Below are 18,625 nucleotides of genomic sequence, written 5' to 3' on the forward strand. Positions count from 1 at the left end.
AGTTACAGAATAAGTATATTGTATTGTATGTAATGTCAGTACATAGTAGTTAAAGACACCTAATATTATGTGGGACCTGTTAAATTAAATGCAAAAACAAAAAGAGCCATCAGATGATGAAAAAGTTATTGTAATTCACCATGTGTCTTTATTTCAGCCCTCTTTATGTTCTGCTTGTTGAATCAAATGAATGTATGATAAATGTCGCTAATTAACACTCCATATGGTTACCATTTAGATTTAGCTGCCAGCACACTGTATGAAGACAACAACATGAGCCAGACAGAGCCTTGACAATGAGAGTTTTTTTTGTGTGGCTTTTTTTGAATAGATCGGGGCTCAACGTGTTTCTCCTCTGTAATTCAGAACAAACCTCAATCCTGGAATATGGTTGACATGTAAAATATTACATAAATAGTCCCTATGTCTGTAGCTGTTCAAGTCCTGAAGAGTGATAAACAAATAAATAAAGTGCAAAAGGTAAGATTTATTAAAAGATAAGTAGAGAAATATCAGTTTCCACTTTCAAAAAAAGTGTCACTGACAAGTTTGAAAAAGATAACAGTAGCTTTTTGACAAATGTACATTAAAATATCCAATACTTACGTATTCACACACATCCACAAATATCGATGAAACTGCAAGAAGGTCAAGTATCGCACAATAACTATTTTTCTAACATTCTGATGCTGCATTTCACAATGATATAGTTTTCAGTTTCAGTGTTTATAAGAAAGAAATGTGTATAAGAGTGAAGTAAAAAAATACTGTGTTGTCATACAGTGCAAAAATGTTATCCGTTCATCATGTGTTGGCAGATCTGTATCTTTGGTCGTGTGCTAACAGTTCTCATCTATATCCATATTACTGTGGTCAGGCATGATATAGACAGATTTGCTCTTCTTTTTGCGGTCTTTGGACTGCCCAGCCTTAGGTATTGATGTTAAAGACAGATAGCTGGCCATGCTGCTCCTTACCCCGTAGCTCATCATGTTATCTTTGTTGTCCACAAAATCCAGCTCACCTGGGCTCATCAACTGTGATCTATTCAAGGAGAAACTTATTAACATACCAGTCACTGCCCCAACCATGGCTAGACATACATAAGCTGTAATTAACATTCTGTATGTGGAGGAAGAGGTTAGCATTAGAGACAATATAAGAGAAAGGAGAAGGACCACTCACAGAAAAATGAAATGGAGAAATTGTAATGTGTAATAAGATAGCTGTAGGAATGGAAGTCCCGCCTTTCAGTTAAAAGAACCAATCTTTTTTTAAATAAAGGCATTATATTATAAAAAGGATATTTACTTGAGATGTCCTAATGACTACAATGAAAATGCTACCACATGGGCCACCAAGTGAACTGACTTGCCTTAAAAGGAATTTGTTAGCATGTTCTTGAACTTTGACCTACTGTATGTTGACAGAAACACAGAAATATACCTATTCACTTTCTTCCAATCCAAGTTATGGCGCATTACCACAGGGGGTGCTTCCTGGATTGAGCTTGGGACAGGGTTGGATAGAGCCAGACATGGAGTGCTGAGAACGCAACATATACCATCTGAAGAGTCTGCAAAACATATGTAAGTGTCAAGGTCTCACACACCCATTCTCTGCTCTTATCTACAAAATACAATCCTAAGTTCAACATGAAATCTTTGTTTGAGATATATGTCTTTATTCCAGCATTCTGTTGATGATTGACTCAGCCAAAGCAGACAGAATGGTTTGCAGAGACATTTTCCACAAAATTATTGGAGTGATGTGTTCTATATGGATTACCCCCTTGAAAATCAGCTTAAACCAGTGTAATTTACCAGGCTGAGACCAAGAAACCATCTTAGGTTGGTTTAAAATGATTTTTTTTTTTTTTTCAGCAGGATAGGTTAAGTTCTCACCACAGTAGTGATTGACCATATCCTCCAGACACTGGAAGGTAAGCCGTGGTGAAATGTAGTACCAGCTATTAGTCAGACGCAATATCTTATAGTGCTTGATGGTCCTGTGTCTCACAGAGAGAGAATACACACCTGCAGGGAATAGCAGCAATTCGATTACAGTTTTGAAAACACTGTAGTGTGAGACTTCTATCTGATATAAACATTTACATTTATGTATTTGGCAGACAGAGCATTCAAGGTATATTGTATATTTGATTAGTTTTGTATGTGTGTGTGTGTGTGTGTTCCTCAGAATTCGAACCCATGACTAGAGGTGGGAAAAAATATTGATATGTTAAAGTATCATGATATTTTTTCTCATGATATTGTATTGATATTTGCTACCTGTTGCTTGTGCTCGCACTCGTGCACACACTTCATAGGGACTTGAGCGAGCATCCAAAACAATGACGTAATGTACAAAGAGACTGAACGTGATTCACTGGCATCGTGCTGACAGATGAGGTAGCATAATTATGATTGTTTTACTACAAACTTTGAGACTAAGCTAAAACTACTTATCAGCTAACATAGCATACTGATACACATATACTACCAAACTATACCAGACAGTTTACTGTTGCACTGCACTGTTATGTTGCACTATTGTATGTTTTGTATGTCATATGTTGTACTACGATCAAGAAACCAGCGTATTTACTTAAATTGATCCTGTATACCTGACTTTTAGTATAAAGAGAAGATCGTTGAAATTATTTGAAAGTTACAAAGCAAGGTAGCTTGCAATTCGTCAGCGTTAGCAAGCAAGATCAAGTTAGCTAAAATTACACAGATCACTCCTTATGGCACTATATTTCACATGCTTTGCAGTTATGTAAGCTTACCTGTCCGACAAGAAGAACGCCAATTCAGGATCGGTTTTGATCCCCAAAACCGAACGAAGGTCCCTCCAGGAATCAAATGCCCTGCCGATGTTCACTCTAGTTTTCGCTTGACCACGATCACGTTCCCGCTTAGCCAGATGGGATTCAGTAGATAAATGTGTTTTTTTATTTTTCTTGTTTTTTTTTTGGCTTACTCGGAGTTTGTGGAATTGCAATAATATTGTATCGTGACCTAAATATCTACATTATATCATATTGCCAGTTACCTTGTAATTCCCACCCCTACCCATGCAACATGATCACACGGGAAGTCGGCATGCTCTACCAGCTGAGCTTACAGGAACTAAAAACAATGACATTTAATAGTTTGCAACAAGCTATGATCAAAAACAACTTACAGGTCACAAGATTTTACCAGTAAATAAATTTCTTAGGAATCAAACCCATGACCTTTGCATTGCTAAAGCCATGCTCTACTACATTAATACACCATTCATTAATTGTCTCTATAACTCTACTCTCTCCTCTCCAGCAACAGCTGGTGTGTTATGAGCGTACTGGCGCACTATGGCTGCCGTCACATCGTTCAGGTAGATGCTGCACACTGCTGGTGGTTGAGGAGAGTCCCTTGTTCACTGTGTAAAGCTCTTAGCATATAGTGTCAGAAAAGCACTATATAAATGTAGCATTCATTCATTCATTCATTCATACTGTGAGTTGAGCAACAGGAACACTGATATCAGAGTGGAAATCTAATTAAAAAATAATGATAATAATAACATGTCAGTTCTTTTTGTCACATTCTTTATGTGGTTAAAACTGAATGCACGGAAACAATCAACACCAGATGACATTTCCATGTACTTACCTTTTTCTCTCTGACTCTCTCTAATGAGAAAAGATCCGACACCATTACCAGGCAGTGACAAAAGCTCTTCTGCCTTCTGCCTCTCAACCCCCTCAAACAGCCATCTTTAGAAATATGATATTGTTGTATTAAATTGGAAACACTGTTAATACTCCAAAAAAAAAAAAAAAAAAAAAAAAAAAAGGCAATAGGGACATTAATAAACAAGAACAACTACAACTTCACAATGAAATGAAGAAATTGAATGATTTATTCTTTCTTACATCAGATCAAATATCTTATATAAATAACCATATTATAACCAAATTCTTTCACAATCATTAATCTGAAATGCATGTCTGGAATTGTATCTCATATGCTGATTTGGAGGGTCAGAGGTGATATTATCATTGATGATCATTAAGTAAGAAAAATTTAACTAAAAGAAAGACTTAATGAATTCTGTCTAGATGATTTTGGGAATGAATAGCTCTTTCACCATGTCACAAAGACAAAAAGGTGAAAGCATCAACTCATTATGTGCAGCCTAATTGGAGATAAACAGTCCACACTTACCCGTGATAGACCTTTGCCACATGATTACTGGGAATGTAGTTCTCAGTTCCTGTTTGTAGAGAGTGGACTTTCCACCAGCAACCATCTCTATAGGTCATTGCATCAACAAATAAATAAAAAACATGTTTATAGGTATTATGCTGCTTATATATATTTATGTAGTATATGTATGTACATGAATATACTGTATATATATATATATATATATATATATATATATATATATATATATATATATATATATATGTATGTATATATATATATATATATAAGTTACTTAAAAAATAGTAATCCACTACAAATTTCTAATTATTTCTCTAAAATTGTAATCAGATTACTTTATTAATTACTACATTTTAAAAAATAATCACATTACTAATTACTTTTAGGTTACTTTCTAAAACACTTTTCCGCTCAACAAATTCAAAATAATGTCTATATTTATTCCTTGTTCATTGTTACACACAAGTCATACACTCTGGACCTCACATTTCTCCTTCACAATGACTCGTTACGGGCCCATAATTCATGTATTCTACGTAAATTATATATTAAAAATAAGCATAACCCTATAATGTACTTAAAAGTAATTAAATTAATTGAAAGTCAGTAACTGTGATCTGATTATAAGTATTTAAAATTGTATGAATTACACTACTTTTTAGACTAAAAAGTGAGTAAATTACAGTAACTAATTATTTTAATCAGATTACACCCAACACATACACTAATATATATACACTAACAGTGCCGTACCAACCATAGACATTGATCTAAAGTTCTGGCAAACTAGCCGCAAACTTGCCACAGATTTGCAGCAAATTTTCCACTCATTATTTTCACATGCAAAGACCTTGTGATTCGCCGCAAGTGTTTGCTAGAAGTTTGCAACCCTTCACAGGTAGTGGTGAACCTTTCAGGAAACCTTTGTCAAAAACTGACAGTTTGCAGCAAAGCTAATTTCCATGTGAAAAAAATCAGTGGTGAATTTTCGGCAAGTTTGAGGCAAATTTGCCATGAACTCTCGATTTTTGTAAGGGGACCTGTTCCTCACAATATTCAGATTAGTGGTCAGTCAGTATTGGTTTTAAACATTTTTTATGGCAGATTCTCACAATTTTAACTCTGGTGTCCCACAGTATTTCATTTTTGGTTACATCTTTGTTATACAGCACAATACGCATTATATTAAATTATTTCTTTAAAATTAAACTTACTCTGAAAGACCCATGAGTCTGTCCCCCATCTTAAAGATTGGTTCACTAATGTCACGGCATGGATAATCAGAGAGCACCACAAGGCTGTCACAGTCTGTAGATGTAGGTTGACAAATAGCATTCATAATGTAAATGAAAAAACTTACAAACACAAAGAGAATGGTTTTACTATATATTTAAGCACAGGACATTCCATACAGCTAAAAAATAATCAACATCTCACCTTTAGACACGGAGTCCAAGCTGTTAGGCGCTGTGCTTTTCTCTTCCTGCCTTTTCATCACATTCCCCATGATGGCAGTTTAGAGCCCACAGCCCTATTGATGCTGGAATTTTACAAATTACACATTTACATATTACAAATCCATGCAGCGGACAAGGTTTTTCATTAGACTGTCGCATGTCCAATTTTGCAACTTCCCCTCAAAGTTTTTTATCTCTATCAAGACACACTAATTAGAACAGGGAAGCTGCTGAGTCTGTCACTATTTTCCACTCAACTCTTTTCTGAGAATGTAAATAGGCTATAGCTCATTTAGTCAATGAAGACAGTCTCAAGCTCTTGTTTGTTTGTGTCTTGTCACATAAAGTGGCATGTTGCATCTTGGGCCTTAAAGCAGCTTCAACATGATGGTTAAAATTTGCATTAAAAAAAAAGCATAGAAATAGTATGCATGAGCACACTTCTCATGGCCAAATCAAAATAATTTTCACAAAAATAAGAAGTTTACATTTTCATTATATATATGCTAAAATATGACAAATGTCCGAGGAAAGTTTCTGGAAGTAGCTAACTCTCAATGGTTAAAACTTACCTTTTTGCACTCTAAGCAATTACATATCCATTTTTCTTCCCAGAAGGCTTCAGTTGTGGTTGGCTGCTCACAATAAATTTGAAGCAGGTGACTTAGGGTAAAGAAATTCTGGCCAGGTTTAAGACTCAAGTCCAGCAGTTACAGCAGTTGTGTTCAGAATGGCCTGCTCTGCTCTGAAGGCTTATCTAAACTGAGTGCTGGTCTATTGAAAACAGCGCATAGCCACAAACTTCCTCTGGTAAAATGAGGAAGAGTTCCCTGACCATGTTTCCTTCATCCCTGCAATATGCACCAACAGAATGTTTTTATTAAACATTATTTATGCGGATCATAATTTCCGTAGATATCTGCCATATTTAGGTTGTTGTTTACATTTAATTTTATAAGTAATTGTTGGCACTCTCTGTGTTGCTCTGTGTTGAATATGCTCAAATTGGATATTGTGTAACTTCCTGAATTTGGCATTAGTGGGTAGATGTCTGGGTGTGTGTGCTTCGAAATGTGTGAGTTTCAGAAGCATAAAGCCTATAACTACATATTAAAATACCATCAAGGACACTTTATTGTAAACATGACTAAAGATTTGAAGTGTACCAGAAAATAATTCTAGAAATATTTTATTGCCTTTATTGCCCAGTTATCATGTGAAGCAGCAGGTTCATCTATAGAAATTGCAATGAAAAGGTTGCCACATAACTGAAAATTATTTCTACATCATACACCCTTCATTTTGTCCATTTTAAACAAGAAAAAAGTAATCTAATGATAAAGAGTCTGTCTGTCCATGCATGAGTTATGGTCTTCCATATGCTACTTCTAAATTTTAAAAATGTAACATTTTACAGCTGTCTCTGTATGTTCAAGTGGGGATCCAACCTAGATGTATGCATCTGGAGACCAATTATATACCATAAATCATTTAAAAAGCTTAGCAATAGCTTTCCTGACTATAAAGAGTGCAAAATGCTTCAGCATTGTAATACTTTTTTTATTATGTTGAACTTTCCTTACCACGATGTCATGTATCAGAGTACTTGCAAAATGAACATGAGATAATGTGACATGCACCCATAAAAGTTCTACCATAATAGCTCAGAATGTTAATCACACTTCTTTTTCCGCAGTGCTACAAATATACACCAGAGCTCAGAGCTGTTGTAGAATTGAATTTGTGCTGGGCTGACATGCCTAAAAAAAAGATTATTCTTGTTGATTAGACTCGTGCATACTAGTATCTGAGATGCCTGACCTGGTCGAGGCTCTTTGTAACTATGGGTGTACAAGTCAAAGTATAGATAATACTTTGTCAAACTTTTACCCATTTTAAAGTATCTGACCAAATTCTTGAGTATAAGTAAAAAGCATTCACATATAATTGTGTAAAAGTTTTAAAAGTACATTTTAAAGATGAATATTAAAGGTTAAACATGTTTCAATGATGGAAGGGGTTGTAGCAGAGTTTGCAAAACCTGTTCGGAAATGCCACTAGTGTCACAGAAATAACACACTTCATTTATCAACGTTCAACCCATGCATGGACATTGTGTTACATTAAATTCATTTAAACAGACTGATCTCAGTTCAGGAGACTCTGGGCTGTCAGTAAGGGGTTAAACTTTCGACACATGGTGTCATGTGACAAAACAACATGGTAGAAACACCAACAAAACTACATCTGGTAAGAAACCTAATTAAGTTTTTACATTTAAACCTGTTTGAGTCAAAAGAGCAGTCACCAGTTTCATCTGATATGCCATTTTTATAATTTGAACGATTTATCGCGAAACACCATGCTGCTAAACACAATGTACACTAATATGTACTTTAATGCATTTTTTTCCTTAGAAATCATATGATTACAGTGCATGTTCACACTGAGAATCAATGGATCATCCAAAAGCTGAAATATGTTGCTTTCAGAGGCTTTATATGGAGTTAGGATGAAAATAAGGTGCATTTCAAACTGTTCTGAGACCAGTGCAGACAGACAGCACACTGGAGGTTAAGTCATTCACTATATAGGGAGCAAGGGAGCATTCTATAGCTTTCCTATGCAGCTAAGTGCATTCACTCCTAAAATCAAACCAAAAGTTCAGTTTCAGGCTGCAGATGATGTTTGGACATCTCAACATGTTTGGCAGACATGGGACAGTGGTAATCAATACATAGATCCAGAATCTATAATGTATAATCTTATTTTAACATGGTTGGCAGTGACTGGATGATGCTGGCCATTATTTGTATCAGAATTAATTATGCTAATTTCTGATTTCTTGTCATTAATGTCTCAAAAACATGTAATTGTTTGTTTAAGCACACACAAACGACGGTAACCGTCGATAACCTAAAACAGCTTGTAGATAAATGAAAACTCTCTCAATTAATGAAACTCTCTCAATTAATGGTTGTCATGCTTTCTGGTCACTCTCTCTCTCCTCTGACGCTCTGGTGTGCCTTTTCAGGTCTCCCTCCGCCATCACTATAATGAGAGACAGGTGTTAGAGATAATTACGACCCAGGTGACAACATGACCACGCCCCCCATGCCACATACCCCCACTGCTGACTCAGGCCAGGGCACCATGCTTGCCTACTCCCCCCCCCCCTCCCATTTCTGGAGAAAAAGTCAAAATCAAATCAAATCACTTTTGGTTGCCACACAACCATATGCACAAGTGCAACAGTGGGTGAAAGTCTTGGGTGCAGTTCCGAGCAACATAGCAGTCATGACAGTGATGAGACATATACCAATTTATAATAAACATCAGATTTACACAACACAATTTACATATCTAATATACACATAATTACAAAACACAATAATAATATACAATGTACAGTATACAATGCACACAATATAAAATACACATACACATAATATAGAATACACATACAATAAAAATAGTATATAAATTATATATAATATATAGAGTAGGTTGTATTGTACTGTATTGACATTCAGGCTGTCGGTTGATAGTCAGTTGCCAGTGTGTTGTTAAGAGAGAATATAATTTATGACAGTCCGGTGTGAGACAATAAGATTGATAAAGTTCTGTGCTGATGTATATTGATCGTGAGAGATCAAGAGTTCAGAAGTCTGATTGTTTGGGGGAAGAAGCTGTCATGGAGTCGGTTGGTGCGGGTCCTGATGCTGCAATACCGCCTGCCTGATGGTAGCAGTGAGAGCAGCCCATGGCTTGGGTGGCTGGAGTCTCTGATGATCCTCCGAGCTTTTTTCACATGTCCTGGAGGGAGGGAAGCTCACCTCTGATGATGTGTCTGGCAGTTCGAACCACTTTTTGCAGGGCTTTGCAGTTGAGGGCGGTGCTATTGCCGTACCAGACTGTGATGCAGCCAGTCAGGATGCTCTCTACAGTGCTGGTGTAGAACCGTGTGAGGTTCATTCCAAACTTCCTCAGCTGTCTCAGGAAGAAGAGGCAATCATGAGCCTTCTTCACAATGGCCTCAGTGTGGATGGACCATGTGAGTTCCTCTGTGATGTGGACACCGAGGAACTTGAAGCTGCTGACTCTCTCCACCTGTGCTCCATTGATGGTGATGGGGCTGTGTTCTCTGTCTTTTCTCCTGAAGTCCACCACAAGCTCCTTGGTCTTTCTGACGTTGAGGGAGAGGTTGTGCTCCTGACACCAGCGTGTCAGAGTGTGCACCTCCTCTCTGTAGGCTGTTTCATCATTATCAGTGATCAGACCTACCACCGTCGTATCATCAGCAAACTTAATGATGGCATTGGAGCTGTGTGTTGCCACACAGTCATGTGTGTACAAGGAATACAAGAGTGGGCTGAGAAAACAGCCCTGCGGGGCTCCAGTGTTGAGGGTCAGTGATGAGGAGATGTTGCTGCCCATTCTAACCACCTGGCATCTGCTTGACAGGAAGTCCAGGATCCAGCTGCACAGCGAGCTGTTTAAGCCCAGAGCCTGGAGTTTCACATCAAGCTTGGAGGGCACTATGGTGTTGAATACTGAGCTGTAGTCTACAAACAGCATTCTCACATAAGTGTTCCTTTTTTCCAGGTGGGAGAGAGCAGTGTGTATTGTAGATGCAATGGCATCATCAGTGGAGCGGTTGTTGCAGTAAGCAAACTGCAATGGGTCCAGTGAGGCAGGCAGCACAGAGCAGATGTAATCTCTGATTAGCCTCTCAAAGCATTTGCTGATGATGGAGGTCAGAGCAACAGGACGCCAGTCATTTAAGCAAGTGATTTTGGATTGCTTTGGTACAGGCACAATGGTGGATGTTTTGAAGCATGTGGGGACTACAGACAAGGAGAGGGAAAGGTTGAAAATGTCTGTAAAAACACCAGCCAGTTGGTTCGCGCACGCTCTGATGACGCAGCCCGGAATGCCGTCTGGACCCGTGGCTTTACAGATATTCCCCCGTCGGAAGGATCGGTTTACATCCGCTACAGAGACGGAGAATGAACTAACCTCTGTAGCTTCGGCCGCGAGAGCTCTCTCCGCAAGGGCAGTGTTATTTCCCTCGAAACGAGCATAAAAATATTTAGCTCATCTGGGAGAGAGACAGCGTTTTTATTCCCTTTGTAGTCCGTGATGATATTAATTCCCTGCCACATGCTTCTAGAGTTGGTGGTATTGAACAGTCCTTCAATCTTGTCCCTGTACTGGTGTTTTGCTGCTCTGATAGTTTTACGGAGGGCATAACTGGCTTGTTTATGCTCCTCCGCGTTCCCAGAATTAAAGGCGGAGGTCTGCGCATTTAGTGCCGCACAAACTTCGCTATTAATCCATGGTTTCTGGTTGGGGTAGATCCGTATTGTTTTGGTCGTAACAATGTCCTCTATGCACTTTCTGATGAAACATGTTACGCTATCAGCGTAAACCTCGATGTCGTCATCAGAGGTGGACCGGAACATCTCCCAGTCCTTGTGATCAAAACATTCTTGTAGCGTAGAATCTGATTGATCTGACCAGCACTGGATCATTCTGAGGTGCTTCCTGTTTCAGTTTCTGCCTGTAAGTGGGCAGTAGGAGAATGGAAGAGTGGTCTGATTTGCCAAATGGTGGGCGGGGGGAGGGATTTGTAGCCATCCTGGAAGGGAGAGTAGCAATGGTCCAAAACCCGGTCCCCTTGTGTGTTGAAACTGATATGTTGGTGGTATTTTGGTGCGACTGATTTTAGATTGGCTTTGTTAAAGTCCCCGGTCACAATGAACGTGGCCTCAGGGTGCGCGGTTTCCTGCTCACTTATACTCCCATACAGTTCCTTGAGTGCCTGGTCTGTGTCGGCTTGTGGGGGAATGTACACAGCAGTGATAATGACTGCTGTGAATTCCCTCGGTAGCCAGAATGGTCGACACAGAAGCATGAGAAATTCCAGATCAGGAGAGCAGAAAGACTTGATAGAATGTACATTCCTCTGATCACACCAGGATTTGTTGAGCATAAAATATACACCACCACCTCTGCTTTTACCCGAGAGAACTTTCGCTCTGTCCACACGGTGCATGGAGAACCCCGCAGGTTCGATAGCTGAATCTGGAATCTCAGTTTCTGTAAGGCAGATAATGCAGCAGTCCCTCATCTCTCGTTGGAAAGAGATCTGCGCTCTCAGCTCGCAGAGCTTGTTGTCCAGAGACTTAACATTTGCCAGTAGAATACTGGGTAGCGGGGGTCGATTTGCGCGACATCTTACTCTGATGAGAACGCCGGCTCTATTTCCCCTTTTCCTTCTGCATTTCCACGGCCAGGCAGCCCAGACAAAGGGCTCCGCTGGCGTGTTTGTAAACAGTGGGTCGGCACTGAGGAATTGGAAGTCCGGTTTTCGGTGTGCAATTGCAGAACCAATGTCCAAAAGTGTTTGTCTATCATATACAATAAGGCAGACAACATCCAAGACAAAAAACATAAGAACTGTAAACAAAACAAACAAAAAACTGCAATGTTGTGTCAGAGCTCGCAATGCAGCAGCCATATTCGGCACCATCTTGAGTCCAGGAATCAGCCACAACCATCTGCGCCCCCAGTCTGTGGATCACCTCGAACTTAAAGGGCTGAAGAGCCAGATACAAAAGGGTGATCTGCGCGTTAGTATCCTTCATGCGGTGGAGCCAATGAAGAGGAGCCTGATCGGGTGAAGGCCCACCCCAGCAGGTAGTAGTGGAGGGTAAGAACAGCCCACTTAATCACAAGACACTCCTTCTCAATGGTTCTGTATTTTGTCTCCCTGAATGTGAGCTTGTGACTAATAAACAGCGCTGGCCGTTCCTCCCCTCCCACCTCCTGCGAGAGCACCACGCCCAGCCCCCTGTCAGATGCATCAGTCTGCAAAATAAGGGGAGAGAGAAATTAGGTCCATGTAAAAGCAGCCCCCCACACAGTGCAGACTTTACCTTAAGGAAAGCCTGTTGGCACGACTCTGTCCACTGGACTGGATTGGGAGCCCCCTTTTTAGTAAGGTCAGTCAGCAGGCTGGTGACATCAGAGTAGCTAGGCACAAACCTTCAGTAGTAGCCAGCCAGCCCCTGTCTTAACTCCTTTTTGGTCTTGTGCGCCGGGCAGGCTATGATCGTTGCGGTTTTGTTAACCTGTGGACGCACCTGCCCGTGACCCAAGTGGAACCCCAGATACCTAACTTCCACCCACCCAATTGCACACTTCTTCAGGTTGGCCGTGAGTCTCACCTGTCGCAGCGCTCTCAGGACAGCCCTCAGATGTTGCATATGCAGCCGCCAATCATTACTATATAGTATCGTCATGCCGTGTGTGGTCTGAGGATCTTGTCCATAAAGCGCTGAAATGTAGCCAGGGCTCCGAACAAACCGAACGGAAGCATCACAAATTGGTGTAATCCAAACGGTGTGGAAAAAGCCATATTTTCTCAGGATATTGGAGATAAAGGGATCTGCCAATAACCCTTTGTTAAGTCCAGTGTCGAATAAAATAGAGCCGCGCCCAACCGATCGAGTAACTTGTCAATTCACGGCATTGGATAAGCATCAAATTTGGACACCGCGTTCATGTTCCACTCTTCAGTACCAGAACTACCAGGCTAGCCCAATCGCTGTGCAACTCCTGTATTACGCCCAGTTCAAGCATTGCCTCTAATTCTTCCTGAAAAAACTTTTTCTTGTGTTCTGGAAGACGACAGGGGCGGCTATAAACGACCACCCCCGGGGTGGTCTCGATATGGTGCTCTATGAGGTTCGTGCGACTGGGTAGGGGAGAACATGTCTGCGAATTCCGCTTGCAACCTGGCAATGTCTGTGACAGTGAGAGGTGGTCTCCGCAAGGGACCAGGGTGAATGAACTTGATTTGGGAGATACCTCCGGCCCGAGCTCTGCCCTTTCTGGAACTACCGTCGCCAAGGCTACAGGCACTGCCTCCCTCCATGGTTTGAGGAGGTTCGTCTAACCTCATAATCGAGATCTCTGACTCATCATGTGACCTCAAAGGGTCCTTGCCACTTGGCGAGTTATTTGGAGCTCGAGGTGGGCAGCAATATAAGCACTTTATCTCCCTGTGTGAATTCCCGTAATCGAGTGCTCCTGTCATACAGTCGGCGATGACGTTCTTGCGCTTGGAGCAAATTCTCCTGTGTTACCTGCCGCAAAGTGTGGAGTTTTGCTCTAAGGTCAAGAATGTATTGAATTAGATTTTTACTATTCAAAGGTCCTTCCTCCCAAGCTTCCCGTATCGACGTCAAGCACATCGCGCAGCCGGCGCCAAATCAGTAGCTCAAATGGGGAAAACCCTGTGGAGGCTTGCGGGACCTCTCATACTGCAAACAGCAGGGGTTCGAGCCACTTATCCCAATTCTTAGCATCTTCATGTACTAACTTACTAATCATGTTTTTTAAGGTCTTATTAAATCGTTCGACCAACCCGTCGGTTTGCGGGTAATAAACGCTGGTGCGAATCAATTTAATGCCTAATAATTTGTATAGTTCGCGAAGTGTACGTGACATGAATGTTGTGCCTTGATCAGTGAAGATTTCCTTTGGAATCCCCACTCAGGAGATAATTCACTGCATGCTGAGATGTTGCGTAGGGGCATTGCTTCCGGATATCGCGTTGCATAGTCCACCAGAACTAATTCAAAGCGATGGCCACGTGCAGTCCACTCTAATAGCCCAACGAGGTCCATGCCAATTCTCTTGAAAGGGACCTCGATCAACGGCAGAGGGCGCAATGGTGCTTTTGGGGTGGCCAGTGAATTCACCAACTGACATTCATGGCACGCCGCACCCCATTTGCGTATGTCGCCGTGAATGCCCGGCCAAAAGAAACAAATTATATGATTTAAAGTCTTTTCGTGACCTAAGTGGCCAGCCATTGGGTTATAGTGTGCCTCCTGGAAGAGTGTTTCCCGACGGCTCTTTGGTACTAACAGCTGAGTTGTGTTCTCTTTGGTCTGAGTGTCCTGCATCACTCGATACAACCCCTCTTTGATAATAGAAAAGTATGGGTATGTGAGCGCAACATTAGGCTGGAGCTGTTGACCATCAATTACTTTCACTTGGTTAAAGGTGTGCTTGAGGGACTCATCACGCAACTGCTCCAGAGGGAAATACCCCTCAGGGAAGCCCCTAAGAATGGGAATTTCCTCATCTGCGTCATCCTGATTCAGAGCCGACATTGATGACACATAACCTAAAACAGCTTGTAGATAAATGAAAACTCTCTCAATTAATGGTCGTTGTGCTTTCTGGTCACTCTCTCTCTCCTCTGACGCTCTGGTGTGCCTTTTCAGAGAGACAGGTGTTAGAGATAATTACGACCCAGGTGACGAGCCTTACCATTCTCCCTCTCCCGCAGACCGACACATGACCACGCCCCCCATGCCACATATTTATTTATTTATTTTTGCGTGTTTATTAGGTGCTACTAGTTACAAATCAAAAAGTGAAATGGAAAATGCACACAGCAGTCACGCTCGGGTCTCACGATGCTATAAGTCATGATGACCTGCAAAATGTAATTCATACTCCGAAGGTAAACATTTTTTTTTTTTTAAGTTCAAATAAAGAACAAATTACTAAAATACTTGCCAGAGTACCACTCCTTTTTATAACAGAACAGAAATTTCATCAGGGTCTTTTCATGGTCAAGTTCTTTTTTTTTTTTCTTTTTTTTTTTAGACTGACATAGTCATTACTATTCCTGTTTAAATGTGGCAATAATGCTGTTGAAATAAATAGCTGTGAAGACAACTTAACCACAGGAAACGCCACCACTTTAGAGCTGCATCAACACATCTAAATACACAAAAGTATTGTAAAAGCATCTTGCTGATCTCTGGATGTTTTGTTTTCTTAAATACTTTTACTATGTGTTCATTTAGAACTCATTTGTGCAGAGTTAATGTGTTTTAGTGGAAAATAGATCTGACATCCTTTCAGGTTTTCAAAGATTAAAGCTTCCTCATCTCTCTCTTTTATCTCTCTCTCTCTCTCTCACACTCTCTCTCTCTCTCTCTCTCTCTCTCTTCTAATGCTCTCATAAAACATCCTAACTGGATGACTATAAATAGAGGAGGATGACTAGTATCAGCTCTATCATCAACACAACACTTATTGCATTTAATATCATAATATCAAACCAAGTGCCATTTATTTTAAAGCAAGATAGCACAAGCACCCTTTTCAAGCAAAAGCTTTCAGAAAAGTTATAAAATGGTTGTCAAAAGTTTTTGGATCATGTCCATAGTTAATGTGATGAACTATAACTTTGGTTACTCCGGATACATTTTTGAACTTTAGAGCAACTGACTTTATACATCCATTAAAATGACTTTGAGACCATTTGGTTGAAAGTAAAGTGGTTGCAAAAGTGGCTAAGAATAGTGAGGTTAGTTCTGAGAAACTTTTTTTTTTTTTTTTTTTTTTTTGCAGATCCCACTTGGTTTGATATTTTAGTATCTAATACAATGCAATTTTGGTTTTAAGTGTCACTAAAGTGTCCCAATACTTTTGTGGCCCTTATAGATTCCTCTTCATGCCGTTAAAATGGTCTCAATCTAACTACTGTATATCCTTGACTTTAGAGGTTAAAGTCTTATTTGCAATTCCGGTGGGGCTGTTGGGGCATAATCAGACTTGTTAATGGCAACAGGGTTCTAGTCAGATCCATACAGACCAAAGCAGACATGGGCCCCTCATCTGTACTGCAGCCATAATGCAAATGCATGCAGACTTCAGTGGAAACTCTGACACAGAACAGGGTTATTAAGTCACAGTGCAATTTAGGCATTGTGGCTATGACATCATGTCGCACAGTTAGATGGCACTCATCAGACACTGCAGTACTGAAGCAAGAACATGTGGCAGAGGTCCTTCTTGGCCAGGTCTAATGATTCAGAGATGTATCACAGTAAAAGACTGCCTTGAGCAAAGAAAAAATAAAGGCATCCTGTAGTGAATGAAGCCTTTTAAAGAGACAATCTGTTAGACCAGCCCCAAACTCGAGACATTGGTTGAGCAAATGTTGCAATGTTGGCCTAGTCAGGATGCTCAAACAAACAGAGCAATGTTTTGATAGTTTTTTAATATGGGATTACAATCACATACATGGGTAAATTACTTTTAAAAGTAATCCACTACAAACTAATAATTACTTCTCTAAAAATAGTAATCAAATTACTAAACTAATTATTTCAAATAAAAGTAATCACATTACTAATTACTTTAAAGTTACTTTCTGAAACACTTTATTTTAGAAAGGAAACTTCATGTAATGTACTTACTTGTAAGTAATTACCTTAATTAAAAGTCAGTAACTGCAATCTGATTACTAGAATTTAAAATGTAATGCATTACTCTACATTTTTGTCTAAAAAAATAATTAGATTACAGTAACTAATACAGTAACAGTACTAATTACTTTGTAATCAGATTACACCCAACACTATACAATCTTTTCTTGAGAGAAGAAACAGACACATAGAATGTTTATGTTCATTTTTATATTTGAAGAATGACATATTTAAGGATCACATTAATGACTGTAAGACATGAATTTCAATGCAACTGTAGTAGCCCAAACATTGAGGTCAAAATAAGATTTTTTGGAAAACTGATTACAGTTAAACAGGCCATCTGTATGCCCACCTCTCTTTAGCCTGCCTTGTTAGCAAGGCTCTCCCATCTTAAGCATCTTAAGCATATTCCATAATGAGTCCCTTCACCAAGGTGCACCATAGTCTTTTTCACTGCCCTTATCTCTATGCAATCACCTTTTTTCCGCTTATTACACAGTGTTTATCTGTCCTGTATTTAAGTTATTTGTTTTCTAAAAACAACTGCACAACCCAGAGAACATTTCCAGTAAATGTTAGGTGTATATTCAAGCCCAATGAGCAGCACACCCTGATCTGTACAGATATGACGTAAGATGAGTTTGTTGACTTGAAGGAGAATAAGGCTAGATCTGTTTTACAGTTGCAGGTTGGATAGAAATGTTGCTAAAAAAGAGACATAAAACAAGCCTCCCATTTGCTTATTTCAAATATTATTTAAACATTTAAATTGCTTACATAGCTGCCAATAAAAACCTTATTTCATTGCTGAGAAATGGAACATTTCTGCCATTCTGCTCTGAATTTACAATTTATTTGGTATCAGCAGATTCAAAGTCAAGCTTCTTAGAAATACTTCCTTGCTTAGAATCAGTCCTTACAAAATGCTTTTGATGGACACATCTGAAAATCCTTTTATCTTTTGTATTTAGATAGTTTGAATTATATGTGAGAACTGTCCTTGCTCTGTATGCTCCCCAGAAAGTGTCAGCATAACCCAGTGATGAAAGTCTAGCTTTAGATTGAAAACACACTTTAGAATCAGAGAGCAGTCAAAGGAAGAGATTTCAGGAATATTTAAAAGTGGTTTTCCATTCATTGGAACGTCCCTTCAATTAATTTATTGATAGTACATTTTCTGATTTAGAGGCTGATGACTGAAACACATTTTTTCAGCCTAGTCAAGTGCTTGGAATTCAAGTAAATAAATTAAGTTGTTTTAAAGGTCAAAGAAAATCATAATTTGTGCCTAAATTAACCTCTTAATAATGATAACCCTCCTTGCAATAACTCATTTTTATAACTCAAATAAATCATTGGACAGATTGTCAACAGATATACAGGCGCTAAGCCTGATCTGTGGACTATTATGAGGTATGTCTGTTCTGGTATGTCTGTATTTGCACGTGTCTTTTGTTCCAGTACATTTAGTTACAGTTAGGGTTAAGTTTAGGGTTCGACCCTTTGCTTCATTTGCGCTTGGGAGGACATAGGGATAATTTGGGGGCGCTAGACATGGATAGTACAAATAAAAATAAATAGCTATGGTGATGGCTAAATGATAAGTATACCATGGCTTGGCATGTCAAAGGCCAATGAAAAATGG

General features: G+C 39.6%; 1 protein-coding gene across 1 annotated transcript; it reads right to left on the bottom strand.

The window, feature by feature from the left end:
• Nucleotides 1-467: 467 nt before the first annotated feature.
• On the bottom strand, nucleotides 468-6,457 carry sla1a (Src like adaptor 1a). Its single transcript, XM_051671564.1, has 8 exons — nucleotides 6,247-6,457; nucleotides 5,655-5,757; nucleotides 5,432-5,525; nucleotides 4,215-4,301; nucleotides 3,660-3,763; nucleotides 1,905-2,036; nucleotides 1,447-1,576; nucleotides 468-1,044 (listed from the first exon to the last, which is right to left on the bottom strand). Exons 2-8 carry the CDS (start codon nucleotides 5,722-5,724, stop codon nucleotides 840-842), a joined length of 822 nt encoding a protein of 273 aa, XP_051527524.1. The 5' UTR covers nucleotides 5,725-5,757; nucleotides 6,247-6,457; the 3' UTR covers nucleotides 468-839.
• Between the last annotated feature and the right edge of the window lie 12,168 nt (nucleotides 6,458-18,625).

The sequence above is a fragment of the Myxocyprinus asiaticus genome, chromosome 34, assembly GCF_019703515.2.
Source record: "Myxocyprinus asiaticus isolate MX2 ecotype Aquarium Trade chromosome 34, UBuf_Myxa_2, whole genome shotgun sequence".
Lineage (NCBI taxonomy): Eukaryota > Metazoa > Chordata > Actinopteri > Cypriniformes > Catostomidae > Myxocyprinus > Myxocyprinus asiaticus.

Bases quoted from the DNA above. Each gene is read 5' to 3' on its own strand.
- sla1a (XM_051671564.1), bottom strand. From the start codon at position 5,724: ATGGGGAATGTGATGAAAAGGCAGGAAGAGAAAAGCACAGCGCCTAAC. The intron at 4,302-5,431 runs GTAAGTTTAATT...AATGACCTATAG, and splicing joins AGACTCATGGGTCTTTCAGA to AGATGGTTGCTGGTGGAAAG. The intron at 3,764-4,214 runs GTAAGTGTGGAC...ATATTTCTAAAG, and splicing joins GTGGCAAAGGTCTATCACGG to ATGGCTGTTTGAGGGGGTTG.